This window comes from Vicia villosa, linkage group LG2 (assembly GCF_029867415.1).
Source record: "Vicia villosa cultivar HV-30 ecotype Madison, WI linkage group LG2, Vvil1.0, whole genome shotgun sequence".
NCBI classification, from domain to species: Eukaryota; Viridiplantae; Streptophyta; class Magnoliopsida; order Fabales; family Fabaceae; genus Vicia; species Vicia villosa.
Window position 1 is genome coordinate 127,106,547 of NC_081181.1, and position 15,679 is coordinate 127,122,225.

General features: G+C 35.4%; 1 protein-coding gene across 1 annotated transcript; it reads right to left on the reverse strand.

Annotated features, from left to right (window-relative positions):
- Positions 1–9,881: 9,881 nt before the first annotated feature.
- Positions 9,882–10,232, reverse strand: LOC131649971 (uncharacterized). The gene has a single exon (XM_058919710.1). The coding sequence runs from the start codon at positions 10,230–10,232 to the stop codon at positions 9,882–9,884; it is 351 nt and encodes a 116-aa protein (XP_058775693.1).
- Between the last annotated feature and the right edge of the window lie 5,447 nt (positions 10,233–15,679).

Consider the following 15,679-nt stretch of genomic DNA (forward strand, 5'->3'; position numbering starts at 1 on the left):
TCATAAACTAATAGATAATCATCCTAGATGAAGATTCAAGAAGTTTATGTCTAAAGCAACCCAAATCCCCAGCACAGAGCAAAAATTCAAGATAAAAATCAACACAAATTTGTAAAGCAAGTTTGATATAACACCATGGACGATAAATATACATAAGATTCGAGTAAATGTACAAACAAAATTAAACACAAAAGAAATACACAAATAAGAGAAGATATAAATCAAACATCTCGCAGGTTGTCAGTTCCGATTGATGAGAAATCCACCTCCGATCATCCAAGTGCATGTCTCAGTGTTGTTTTCTAAGCTAATCCTACTCTAAGAATGAAATTGATGGAGTTGGGACCAAAAACTTTCCCAAAACCATAATTTAAAATGTGTCAAATGAAAGAATATAAAGAAATTCTGCGAAGGTCCGCTAAGCAGGCTAGGCTTGCTAAGCGGGCTACCTAACATGGAAAAAATATCTACAACAGTAAAGTCAAGCTCGCTTAGCGAGCTTGCTGCGCTAAGCAAGGTCTGAAAAATCTGCAGCTGAAATCTTCTTCCATAAGCGCGCTTGAGCTTCGCTTAGCGGGCTGTTCTGCATAATTTTGCTTATTTTGCTCCAACACTGCGTAATCGAAGCCGTGCCTTCGACACTTTATTCCTCGAGGCTCCAATATGCATAAATACCTATAAAACAAAGGAAAAACTATTAAATGATACACAAAACGAATCAAAAGTCAAGAATACAAATATTTACACAAAATTTGGGATTTTATTACAAAAAACAAAAGAATAGAATCGATAAGTGCCACAATTATATACTCAAAATGACGTCAATTTGGCACTTAACAACTCTCCCCATATTGAAACTTTGTTTGTCCTCAAACAATTTCAAATAAATCAAAGAATCAAAAGTAATAAACCAGAGAACTGCGAATCAACAAGTTTCAAAAACCAAAAACAAATGTATGGCTTAATACAAAAATGTATAAACAAAGTACATACTTACCACTATCCTACAAAAAAACATGTAAACGAAACTAATCCTAAATACAAAAATCATACAAAACATTCTAAAACAATACAAGCTCACACCATGAATCACGCCTAGCAAAATTCATCAATGGATGAAGAAATCACAAAGGTGAAAGACGTTTAATACTCATCCAACAATCTTGCAAACAAAAGATTAAATTATGCATTCATCTAAAAATTACATTGAAGATACAAAAGCAAGAATCACAAGGGCTTTTAAAGGTTGTAATATGGCTTGGTTAACAAACAAGGGATAAGTCCTAAGGCTAATCGAAACAAAAACTTGCCTAAACCTAAGGGAGTGATCAATCCACAAAGTTTAAAGCAATAAAATCTCGATTAAACTTCTTCCTTAACCATAAGTTTCTCAAACCAATCACAATACTTATTAGCACAATTATTCGCTTCTCTTTTCTTTTTGTTTTTTCAAAACTTTTTCACTTTTTACTTTCTTTTTCTTTTCTTTTCACTTCACTTTTTTCTTTTTCTTTCTTTTCAATCTCATAGCAACAACCAAATAAGTAGCAACCATTTCTCTCCCCAACTTGAATTCAACTACATCATCATGCGAATACTCCTACTTCTAAGGCAGGGCAAAAATTCATACCAAAAATCATGGTTGAGGGTTCAAGAAAGCAAAGAATCAATCATCCATGCAAAAATGAGAACTAAACACTCAAAGATAAGCACTTAGAAAAAAACAACATGGACATTGACCAAAAGCTCAAAAGGGTTAACAAATGCTCGCATACTTATAAGGTGAATTGACTATTTGGTTATGGTGGTTGTGCTCAAAATGAAACAAAATGCCTTGATCCTTTTCATGCTTTCATAAAATCAACATAAACAAAAGATTAAGCATAATAAAATCCAGTTAAAACAAAGATTGTGGCCTCCAGCATATATGAACAATGGAAATCTTTCTCATAGTTATGGTTTGGGAACTAAAATGATTCAATTAACAAGCAAGTAATGCAAAAGAATGAATGGTATGGTAATTGTACAAATGAAAAGTTTTCTAAACATGTTATGCTATAGAAAGCGATAAATGAGTATCTTGAATGATACGACTTCAAAAATAATATCCTACCATACATCCGCAAGTTGAAACACTCAAGCTTTGGAAAATCACCTCAAAAATCTTCGAATCACCGAACAAAATTTGAGTACAAACAACCAATAAAGGAATTAGAAAAACAAAACTAATATATACTACTAATTAGCCTTGGTGAGAGTGGGAAAAAGGAGCGAACCAAGTGGAGTAGGAAGCCCTACTGGTACAAAGCAAGAAAATAAAATTTTCCTGTCATCGCTTAGCGGAGCTGCGCTCGCTAAGCGGACACAGAAAAAACCAGAAAAACCAGAACAACAACAATTGTTCCAGCTCTCTCCACTTCACCTAAACACCTCAAATACTGAAATATACAAAAATTTACAATCGTTGGGGTGCCTCCCAACAAGCGCTTATTTTACGTCGTTAGCTCAACGCATTTATTGTTTAAGTGTTTGGAAAGTAGCCTCCTCTCGTCATGCCATGGTGAAGTCTCACCGAGCAAGCCTAAAGAAAGTGTCTTAACCAACCACTCAACAAACGTTACGAGTACAAATATATACAATCATTAAACGAACATAAAAACGAAAGTATACAACTATATACACAAACAAACACATATATACAAGTATGGAACAAATAAAATTATTATCATACAAAAAGAAAAAGTTGGTGAATGTTGGATTCACAAGTTGAAAACTGAAGATTTTGAATAAAGAACTGGTCCGATCTCAACGTGTTTCACCAACATTCACCAACAAAAGTATACTTGTATGCAAACATATACAAGTAAACTTATATGATGAACATAAATAAGTAAACATGTACAAATAAATATATATACAAGTGAAACTATACAATATATACGATATATACAAAGCTCAAAACCACGAAAACTATTGCGATGCAATTCACAACCATCCCTCGCAACGGCGCCATTTTGTTGAAGCAGACATAGCGGCAAGCAACAATAGATTTGGAAATATTACTTCGGATTTATCGTGTCCATAGAGATGGAGAGATTCCATTCAATAGTTATATAGTTTTGAGCTTGGGTTTGAATGAATGAAAAGTAAACAAAGATATGGACAGGAAAAAGTAAACACATTCTTGGAAGAGAAATAACTTATCAGGCATGCAAATATACTCACTCGTCTCAAACTTAAACTTATCGACCAGTTATACTCAACCTATGATACTCGTCCATGTTATCACGTATCTCTCACATAAGTGTCCATCTCTGGAGCACCTATGAGATTAACTCACAACTAAGGTTATCTCTAACGCAAAGTCACGAGAACATCCATATTCTCGCGTCTGCGATCTCTCACGCGCCGCTCAAACACGAAAGTATTAAGTACAAATACAAATAGTGAATGTTAGCTCTTAATCTATCTCTAGAGTTCAGAAACTAACAGATAATCATCCTAGATAAAGATTCAAGAAGTTTATGTCTAAAGCAACCCAAATCCCCAGCACTGAGCAAAAATACAAGATAACAATCAACACAGATTTGTAAAGAAATTTTTATATAACACCATGAACGATAAATATACATATGATTCGAGTAAATGTACAAACAAAACCAAACAAAAAAGAAATACACAAAGAAGAGAAGAGATAAACCAAACATCTCACAGGTTGTCAGCTCCGATTGATGAGAAATCCACCTCCAATCATCCAAGTGCATGTTCCAGTGTTGTTTTCTAAGCTAATCTTACTCTAAGAATGAAATTGATGGAGTTGGGACCAAAATCTTTCCCAAAACCATAACCTAAAATGTGTCAAATGAAAGAAAATAAAAGCAATTCTGCGCAGGTCCGCTAAGCGGGCTAGGCTCGCTAAGCGGGCTACCCAACATGGAAAAAATATCTACAACAGTAAAGTCAAGCTCGCTTAGCGAGCTTGCTATGTTAAGCGAGGCCAGAAAAATCTGCAGTTGAAATCTTCTTCCATAAGCGCACTTCAGCTTCGCTTAGCCGGTTGTTCTGCATAATTTTGCTTATTTTGCTCCAAAGTTGCGTAATTGAAGCCGTGCCTTCGACACTTTATTCCTCGAGGCTCAAATATGCATAAAGACCTATAAAACAAAGGAAAAACTATCAAACGATACATAAAATGAATCAAAAGTCAAGAATACGAATATTTACACAAAATTTGGGATTTTATTACAAAAAGCAAAAGAATAGAATCGATAAGTGCCACAATTATATACTCAAAATAATGACAATTTGGCACTTAACACCAGCCCAGTTACAAAAAGGTCATACCAAAGCTAAGTTTCAACCCTAGAAATGTCATTTATGTGGAAAGTATGGTCATATAAAACCATCTTTTTTTTAGACGGTATGGTTATCCAAGACATTCTTCTCATCCCATAGATAATCATGTAAGAGGTAAAATTAGACAAAAATGGAAAGAAAAGAATGTTATCACTGGTCCTGTAACTTGTACCTCTACTAAAGACCCATCTGAGGATGTTATTTGTTTATTCACATGTTCAACATTTAAGGAAGGAGGAATCAAAGAAGATAAACAAAACTATAAGGTTCTAACCCTATCGTTGTCTGAAGCAAATAGAAGCAAATGGGCTCAAATTGATAGGTCAAAGGAGTGCAATGCCAAAGTGAATGTCTTGACAACATATTGTGAACACCAAGTCATCATGAAACAATGGTAAAAAATCTCTGACCGTCTTTTAAAATTAGACTATTATGAGAGAAGTTGTCTTAAACAATAAATGATGAACACTAATTTAGGAAAATCATTGCATTAATTATATAATCCCTCTCAACACGATATCACGTCATCTCATACTCTTTACATTCCTCAATCTCTCTCAATAAAAGAAAACGTTGCAACAATTATTTTGTATTCTTGCATTTCTCAACCATCTCAAGATCAACCAAAACCCAAGATGACAAACCATTCTAACTCTAGCTCTAGCACTGACTCCATGGACCCTATCATGGATGTTGTTCCTCTCGCCACTTTCATCCAGTTGCTCCAACAAAGATGAGGACCAAGACATCAGCTATCAAAACGGGTGCAACCTTCCGGGTAAGAAAATCTTCCCCGTCTATGTCCATTTCTAAGGAAACTAGTGATATTACGAATGCAAAATCCAGTAGTGGTGAAAAAGAACCTCACTCTATAACTAGCTTAGGTCACGATGTTGAATCAAATGCTGCAATCTGTGTCAAGGAGGGTACTTTTGAGAAACTTGAAAGAAACCCTAGTACTAATGACACTCTCTTAGTTGATCAAAGCATTCGTAGGATAGTCTCAAGTGGCTTAGGTATTAACTCTAATGTTGTGCCTGATGTTGCAACATCATTGGCACAATCCAACCATACCACTCAAGAACATGGCAAATAAACAGAACCCAGTGAATGTTATGAACATCCTCAAGAAGGAAGAGTTGTGGAAGATAATGAAGGTAATATGTCTATGGAAGGAGAAGATACCCATAAATAGGAAAACACTGTTATGAACAAGGATCAGAATACTGATGTTGTTTTTGTTTATGATTTGGATACTGATGATGAACCAATTATTAGGAAATTGACTCCTAGAATAGCAAAAAGGTATAAAAGTAGAAAAAGGCAAATATGTTGAATCCTCAAGAAATATCCAAAAGGCTCCCAAAAGGAGTTCTGTTGCTACTCCTGGAAGGAAGTGGAGTAAAGTAGAAACTCCTGCTGTTTAGAAGAAGTCCCTAAAAAGAAAGAAAGCATCTCCTAATGATTCAGAGTATGAGGAGGATGTTGAACCAAATGTTCAAGACATTGTTCCATCTTCCAAAAAGATAGTAACTGGGAAAAAGGTCCCTTACAATATTCCAGAAGTGGCAATTGATAACATCTCATTTCACTTTGCTGAGAATATGATCAAGTGGAAGTTTATAAGCCATAAAAGGTTAGCCTTAAAAAGATAATTGGGAAGGGAAGCGCTTGAATGTAAGGAAGTCACCAGTCTCATTAAGGAAGCAAAACTTACGAAGACTATTGTTGGAATGACTGAATGTTATGAAACACTTGTGAAGGAATTCATAGTGAACATTCATGGTGAGTGTGATAATAGAAAAGTAGAGATTACAGGAAGGTGTTTGTCAGACGCAAATGTGTGGAATTTTCTCCTAGAGTAATTAATAGGTATCTAGGAAGATAGGAAGACGAGAAAAGTGAGGTAGAAGTAGTTGACAATGCCATCTATAAAGAGGTCGCTACAAGACAAGTGACTCAATGGCCAAGAAAAAAGAAATTATCTGTGAGTAATTTGAGTGTAACGTATGTTGTGCTAAATAGGATAAGAGCTGCCAACTGGGTTCCTACAAATCTCACCTCCTCAATAGCTACAAGACTAGGCAAGTTCATTTATATAGTTGGAACTAAAATCAAATTTGATTTTGGAATCTACATTTTTTAGCAAACCATCAGGCATGCACATTCATATGCTATGAAAATGCCCATTGCATTTCCTACTCTCATCTGTGGCTTAATTCTAAGTTAGCATCCTAGGATTTTGAGAAACTCGGATATAGTAAGCAAGAGGGAATATTTTTTTCTTTGCACTATAAGATTTTCATAGGGACACATGTCCCAGACATTGTCACAACATTTGGAAAAGAATTAAAAAAAGAATTAAAAGAGGGAACTCAAATAAACCTTCTAGGAACTGAATGAGATTATCAAGACTTGCATTGAGAGAAAAGTCAGATTGGAGAACTTGATTAAATCATTGGAGGAAGACAAGGGTGTGACTGATGGGGATGAACAAAATCAAGAACATGAGGAAGAGAATGATGGAAGGGAAGAGACCAGTGGAGAAGAAGAAACAACTAGTAACACTAGTACTTGAAGGAATGTGTTCATTTGTTTGTGTTTTTTTTTTTTTATAACATTCTTTAAGGGCTTATGTCCCATAACTCTTTGTATGCCGTTATGTGCTGATTTCATTTTCTCAACAATGCGTGTCCATTAATGAAAATGTTTGCTTCCATCATAATTGTATATTTCCATTAAGTTTTGTGCTTCCATATAAGTTTATTGCTTGTGTGCAATATGTGTGCTTCCATTTGTTTTTACATTTACTCTATTTTTTGGGTCAATTTTTGGCTAAAAAGGGGGAGTAAACTGTTAGTATGTTTTGTTTGTCCATGTGTTATGACACATGCCTTGACATATTGATTAGCATGCATATAGGATTGTTCTACTGCTAAGAGAAGAGTAGTTATTGTGGTTGCTTGTTATATGCAACTATTTAAGGGGAGCATGATAGTCTGTCATGCTTGTTGGCGTTGTGCTAGTGCTACTGCTGATGGGATATGTGTGCATGATTGCTTATCTGATGTTGTAACATCTTACTTGATATGGAGAATCTTGATGAGAGGCTTATTTATCTTCTATTGCATGTGACTCTGATGGGTGAACTTGGAGAGTTCATATTTGGTGAATTGGATTTTTTTGGTGATTTGAGTTTTCCCTTTGAGGGGGAGTATTGATTTTATGTAACAAGGGAAGTAATGGACTTGTTTGATTGTACAAGCTCTTGTGATGTGTTGGAGCTGTGTTGATGTGATGCCTGAACATCTGACTTCTGAAGAGCTTTGAAGAAGAGGTCTCTCTGTAACTGCAATGTATCTCTGATATATTCTTACGTTTGCAATTTGTACAAAGTTTACATGTTATGTTCTCATGTAGCTTGTGTTGTGGTTTTATTCCTATCTCCAAGATTTATTGTGCTTTGGTTGTTTTAGCCAAAATTTGCCAAAGGGGGAGATTGTTAGATCCATGATTTTATGGTTGGCATACTTTTTGCTAAAATATAGTTCTTAATTAATGTTGAGAAGATGTTGTGACATCTTGATCAACTATCATGACATGTACTGCTATCATGTGTTTCAGATAGATGTTGAGCCATATGTCTTGACATCTTGGCCTTTTGTACAATAGGTTTTGCTGTTATATCTCTTGATAAATTTGATTTGTTTTGAGAGATCCTTTGGGATATATCTCATTAATTTCCACAAATCAAGGAGATTTTATTAGGAACAGTGCACATTTTATTTGGTTTCATAAAAAGGATCTTGGAGACTTTTTAAGAAATCTTGAAGATTTGTTCCTATTTTTGTGTGAAGATCTTGCAACTGATTTAAAAGGAGAATACTGGATTTGATTAAAGAGGCCAAGCTCATACTGCAAGATTCTAGAAATAATAACTTTCTAAACCTAAAACAACTAGCATTCACAACAAAAAATTGTGGGTGCAAATAAGGGTTTAGGGTTTTGGGAGTCTTTTAAGGTTATTGTGTTTTCTTTGTATGACACTCATGTATTTTCTGATACATTAAGGTAGACTGATTATTCTCACTCATGAGCTTTTAAGCAAAGAGTTGAGTATTGTTCTTAGTTGAAGCTTTTAATAAAAACTAAGTATTGTGTATTTGAAGTGTAATCTTCTATTTGGTTCTTTGGTTCTTGTCACAGGTTGTGACAGGTTTTATCACTAAGGTGATTGTGGGAAGTGAGAGGGGTTTTCATATCTAGGAGGTTCCTAGGTTGATATGGTATAGGGTGGTGATTAGGTGATAAGTTGTAAACTGGGATTGTTTAGGGTTTGAACTAATACTAATATAGTGGATTTCCTTCCCGGCTTGGTAGCTCCCAAAGTAGGTAAGTTTCACTGAGCTGGGTTAATAATTGATTGTGTTCTTTTACCTTCTACAACTTAATTCTGCATAATTTCTATTTTGGGTAAAAGTGTTTTGTGTCAGCAGATGATGATATAACAATTGTCATGACATTGTGTATAGTGTTAGACATCAATCTTGACATATGTATTGCAAGTTCCTGAATTTCACTTCTTGATCACAAAACTTCCCAAAGTCATTTGAGAAATATTTTCCTCTACCATCCGTTTTGTGAACTTTCAGCTTATGACTGCTTTAGTGCTTAACCATGGACTTGAACTTCTTAAACACTTCGAATACCTCATCTTTTCTATGGATTAGGCATGTCCATAGATTTTTACTTTAATCATCGATAAATGTGACAAGATATTTATTACCACCAAGCGAATCAACTTGCATCGGCCCACACACATCGGAATACACCACCTCAAGGTGATGTTTGGTTCTATAATCTGCATCCTTGTAGAATTTACCTTTGTGTTGCTTTGCTTTTACACACTCTTCACAAATTTCAGCCGGTATGTTGATGGATTAAAACCTGATTACTATTTCGTTCTTTTGCAATGCATTGGGATCTCGGAAATTGAGATGCCCAAGACGATAGTGCCATATCCACTCGACTAGCCACTATAACAAGACGCCTATGCTCCATAACCTTCAGCTCAACCTTGAAAGTTCTATTGATAGTCATAGGAGCTTTAAATATCAAAACCCTATTTGCATCCATAATGCGTAACGCCTTTTTTCAATGTGAATCTTGTAAACCTTCTCAAACAATTGGCCAATGCTTAGAAGGTTACATTAGATTACAGGAATGTACAATACATATTTGATCAAGGAAATCCCATCAATGCTCTTCATGATGAAAACATCAACAGCCCCGTCGGCCGCTAAAGTGTTGTCTTCCGCGAATTTCATTTTATTCTTCATGGCTTGATTGATTTTGACAAACCAATCCTTCCTCCTCGTCATATGAGTTGAGCAACCAGATTCCAAATTCCATTCTTCTCTGCTTTGAACTCCCTCTTTCGTACTCATCATAATGTTTTCTACTTTCTGTAACTAATTGCTGCCTTTACGTAACTATTTAGACACGTTTCTGCAGAGTTCTCAGAACTATTGTTGCCGCCTTTGCCTTGTCGTTATTTCTCTCCTCATCCTTTGCTCTTGAACCTCAACAGAGCTTTGAAGCTCATCTTTACTCAATTCCGCAAGATCCTTCAATTCCTCAACCGCCACCACAATGTTGTCAAATCTTGCCGTCAATGAACTCAAAATCTTCGATACAACATTCGGCTCAGTAACAGTTTCTCTGCATGCCTTGATTTGCTTCACCAATCGAGTAATTCTCGTTACGTAATTGTTGATTATATCCTTTTCCTCCATTTGAATCAATTCAATATGACGTTTGTGAATTTGTAACCTCATCATCTTTGCCTTGTTAGCTCCAGTATATGCCTTTTCCATAATTTCACAAGCTTTCTTTGATAATTCGCAATCACCAACATTTGCGAAGTTTTCATCATCCACACATTGATGGATCAAGAACAACGCCTTGAAGTGAAGGTTTAGAAAAACAGAAGAAAGGGAGGGTTTGAATTGGGTTTTCACAAACTTTTTCTTTTAGAAACACTATTCAACCAAATAAGTTGAGATAAATTAGATGAGAAAGGAGAAGAAAAGACACTTTTGGTTTATACAAGTTCACTTTAAACAAGGCTAATCTTGTCCACCGCCAAGGTGATTTCGCCTTCGAAAAGGACTTAATCCACTAATCTTGAAAGATTACAAACAACCTCTAAGATTCTAGAAATACACCTTAGCCCTCTCAAATATACAAAATAACGACCTAGCCACTTGAGGAAAACAAATCTCACCAGATGTACAATAGAAAATGTTTACAAATAATGCTTCTAGATAAGCAAATGAAACAAAATTTAAGAACAAATGTTAACACAAATAACGAGCAACAACTCTTGTGTTCTTGAGATTCTCTTAGAAATAAATTTCTCTCTATGGAGTGTTTAGAATAGTGATAAGTTCCAAAATGTACTTATTTTGTGTATGTAAATAGTGGCACTTATCGATAATTTTGTTAATACCGTTTGAATAATTCTCCGTTTTGTGTATAAATACGTATACTTTGTGAATAGTTGTATTTTCATATACTTTTATACCATTTGATAGTTTTTCCTTTGTTTTTATAGGTATTCATGTTTATTGGAGCCTTGAGGAATAAAGTGTCAAAGGCACGACTTCGATTTCGCAATTTTGGTGAAAGCCCGCTTAGCCACCGTCAAGCGGACTTCCAAAGACTCAAAATAAGGATGACCAAAATCATCATTTTGGTTTCCATTCATTCATTATTGGATAGAGCATTGAATAAGCTTTCCAACGCTTCGAACCGGGCGCAATTCGGAGTTACGGTTCTCGAGTTATGGCGAAAACAAAATCTGATTTTTAGCAGACTCCGCTAAGCGGAGGGGGTCCGCTGAGCGGAGCTCCAGCGGAGCAAATCAGCGTCTGGAAGCAATTTTGAGTCCGCTGAGCGGATGGGGTCCGCTAAGCGGACCTGCTAAGACAGCAGCTCGTTAAAAGGGGCCAAAATCACATTTTTAGGTTATGGGTTGGGTATTTTTGAGTCCCAACACCATCAACTTCATTCTTAGATCAAAATTAGCTTAGAAAACAACTTCGGAGGTTGCATATGGATGATCGGGGGTGGATTGAGCATCGAACGAAGCTGACAAACCGGGAGATCTTCGGTTCATTTCTCTTCTTCTTTGTGTATTTCTCTTTGGTTGGGTTTGTTTGTATACTTACTTGAATCTTATGTATATTTACCGATTATAATGTTATGTTTAACTTGCTTTACAAATCTGTGTTGATATTATCCTGGATTTTTGCTCTATGCTGGGGATTTGGGTTGCTTTAGAGATAAACTTCTTGAATCCTTATCTAGGATGATAATCTGTTGGTTCTGAACTCTAGAGATAGATTTAGAGCTAGCATTCACTGTGGGTATCTGTACGTAATGCTTTCGTGTTTGAGCGGCGCGCGAGAGATCGCCGACGCGAGAACACGGATGTTCTCGCGACTTTGCGTTAGAGATAACCTTAGTTGTGAGATGATCTCGTTTGTGCTCCAGAGATGGACGCTTATGTGAGAGATACGTGATAACATAGATGAGTATCGTAGGTTGAGTATAACGGGTTGGTAAGTGTATGTTTGTGAAGAGTGAATATATTTACATTCCTGATAAGTTATTTCTCTTCTAAGAATGTGTTTATTCTTTTCCTGTCTATATCTTTGTTTACTTTTTGCTCATTCAAACCAAAGCTCGAAACCGTAGAAACTGTTGAATGACATCTCTCCATCTCTGTGGACGATAAATCCCGGATCAATATTTCCAAATCTTGTTTGTTGCTTGCCCTATACTGCATTCAACAAAATGGCGCCGTTGCCGGGGATGGTTGTGGATTGCATCGCAATAGTTTTCGTGGTTTTGAGCTTTGTATATATATATATCGTATATATTGTATAGTTTCACTTGTATATATACTTACTTGTACATGTTTACTTGTTTATGTTCACCATATAGTTTTACTTGTATATGTTACATACAAGTATACTTTTGTTGGTGAATGTTGGTGAAACATGTTGATCTCGGATTAGCTCTTTACTTACAAATCTTCACTTTTCAACTTGTGAATCCAACATTCACCAATTTTTCTCTTTGTGTATGTTAATATTTTATATGTGTTCCATGTTTGTATATATTTGTTTGTTGATGTACATATTTGTATATTTGTGTTTTCTTTCATGTTCGTATAATTGTTGTATATATTTGTACTCGTAATGTTTGTTGAGTGGTTGGTTATGACACTTTCTTTAGGCTTGCGCGGTGAGACGTCACCGTGGCATGACGGGAGGAAGCTACTTTCCAAACACCGAAACAATAAAGGCGTCGAGCTAACGACGTAAAACAAGCGCTTGTTGGGAGGCACCCCAACGGTTGTAAATATTGTTTATATTTCTGTTTATAAGGTATTTAGGTGAAGTGGAAGAAAATTGGAACAACTATTGCAGTTCTGATTTTTCTGGTTTTTCTGTCATCCGCTAAGCGAGCCTAGCTCCGCTAAGCGATGACAGTAAAATTTTGTTTTCTTGCTTTGTACTAGTGGGGTTCCTATTCCACTTGGTTCACTCCTTTTCCCATTCTCACCAAGGCTAATTAATAGTATATATTAGTTTTGTTTTTCTAATTCTTTTGTTGGTTGTTTGTACTCAAATTTTGCTCGGTGATTCGAAGCTTTTTGAGGTGATTTTCCAAAGCTTGAGTGTTTCAACTTGCGGATGTATGGTAGGATATTGTTTTTGAAGTTGTATCATTCAAGGTACTCATTTATCGCTTTCTATAGCATAACATGTTTAGGAAACTTTTCATTTGTACAATTACCATACGATTCATTCTTTTGCATTACTTGCTTATTGATTGAATCACTTTAGTTCCCAAACCATAAATGTGAGGAAGCTTTCCATTGTTCATATATGTTGGAGGCCACAATCTTTGTTTCATTTTGAGCACAACTACTGTAAGTTTAAGAGTGCGCCTAAGAGGGGGGGGGGGGTGAATTAGGTTTTCAAAGATTTATCCGGTTTTTTAGAATACTTGTACTTATTTTTGGTTAAGTGTTTGAAGGCTTTTGAATGGTTCTTTTCTTTTCTTGATAATAGTGATGAAAGCGGTAAATTGCGGAAAAGTAAAGAACACAATGATGTATACTGGCTCCCCTCACAATCCGAGAGTACTCCAGTCCCCTTTCAACATGAAAGAGATTTTACTATTGTTAGATCTTTGTACAAGCCTACACAAGACTCCTCCTACAATCTTCTAACAAAACCACCAAGAACAATCCTCTTGGATTTCAATAAGTCCTTAAGAGAACACCCTCCCTAAGGATACCTCTTGTTTCCAAAACTATGGACAACAAGGTTACAACTACCAAGAACAATCCTCTTGGATTTACCAATTTGATTATGAGAACAATCCTCTCACTAATTAACAACCCTTACTTCCAACAATCTTGGATAGCAAGTCAAAAATAACAAAATATATTTTGAGTAGAAAGTTGATGAACATATATCAATCTATAAGATTGATCTTCTCTTCCAATGACAATATTTCACAATTCTTAAAGTAATAGATTGCTCAAGTATTTTCTAGTTTGGATGATATGAAAGTGTGTAGAAAATATCTTGAAAAAGATTGAAGAATAACAATGTGAAATTCTGAAAATTTCTAAGAGTTTTTTTGATTGGAAGAGGTGAAGAATGAATTTGAAATTTTGAGTATATATAGATGTTCATAACACCCCTTGAAATATCATAAGTTTCTGTAGATTAATCATGAACAATTGCCAAGATTAAAGGAAATGTTTCCATGAAAAGGTGTGTGGAAAGGTGTTATGAAAAGCTGCTGTTTTTCAAAAAACGTACAGGGGAAATCGATTTCCCTTAGCATGAAATCGATTTCATGTATGTAACGTTAACAAAATTTCAAAAACAAACAGTGGGAAATCGATTTCCTCTTTAGGTAAATCGATTTCCATAGTGCAGAAAGTGAATTTTTGCTTCTGGAAATGTTTTAAGACAGTGGCAAATCGATTTCATGATATGGTAAATCGATTTACCCAGTGTAAAACTTGAATACAAGATTTTGCAAATGTTTGCTATTATTATGGATGGTCTATGCAAAGGTTGGTTGATTTTTTGAGCATCTAAGACTTTAGAGAATGTAAGTATAGTCATTATACCTTCTTGAAGTGCAAGCTTGATTCTAAAGCCTTGATCCTTGATGTTCTTGATTCCAAAGCCTTGATCCTTGATATTTTAACTTTAACAACTCATCTTTGCATTCTTGTTATTTAGAGATTTGTCTTCATCAAAACACATATATATCATTGAGAAGCTTGTCTTCACATTCTCCCCCTTTTTGATGATGACAAACAACTTTCTTTTGTGCTTTGTAATTTCCGGAATTCTCCCCCTAAGATGCATAACTCTCCCTTAATTGAGAGGTAGATTACTTTGTCTTTTGTAAAAGAGATTTGTATCTACAAAATTTAAGAACAAGGAAATACACAAGCATAAAAAGTATAACACCTTTCTCCCCCTTTGACATTATCAAAAAGAAGGGAAAGATGAGTGAAAGATAATACATGTATCAAAGAAATTATTATTTCATTTACCTATGAGTTTTACCCCATGAGAGACTTCATCAATTATTCATCCTTGATGAACTTGAAGCCTATGTCACAAAGTTGGCTTTTGCTTAGAAGATTTTGCTTTAGTCCTTCAACATAAAGTACATCTTCAATGGATGTGAAAGTTAGTGCTCCAACTTTGCCAATGCCAAGAGTTCTTCCTTTAAGGTATTCTCCATATGTGAAATCACCCTTGGACTTTATAACTAGATTTGAAAGTTAGTTTATGTCTCCCATCAAATGCTTAGAACCACCACTTGACAAAACACCATAGATTTTAAGTGGTCCTCAAGCAAACCTACAAAACAAATTAAGTTTGATTTGGTACCCAAGTGGCTTTGGGTCCATCATAGTTAGTTCCTTTCTTCACCCATACATAATGTCCACTAGGAACACTGAAGTTCCTTACATAACAAGCATTGGGTGTGTGACCAATAATACCACAATAAAAACAAGTAGGTTCAAAGTTACTTCTATATCTAGGAACATATGGTTTCTTTTTAGGAAACCTTTTAGGATGATGATGAACCTTTTGTGCTTTATCCAATTTGTTGAATTGTTCACTTGCCTTCACAAAGATAGTTTTACTAGTACTTGGTTTAGACTTTGCATATCCAAGACCACTTTTATCATTAAGGAATCTTTGTT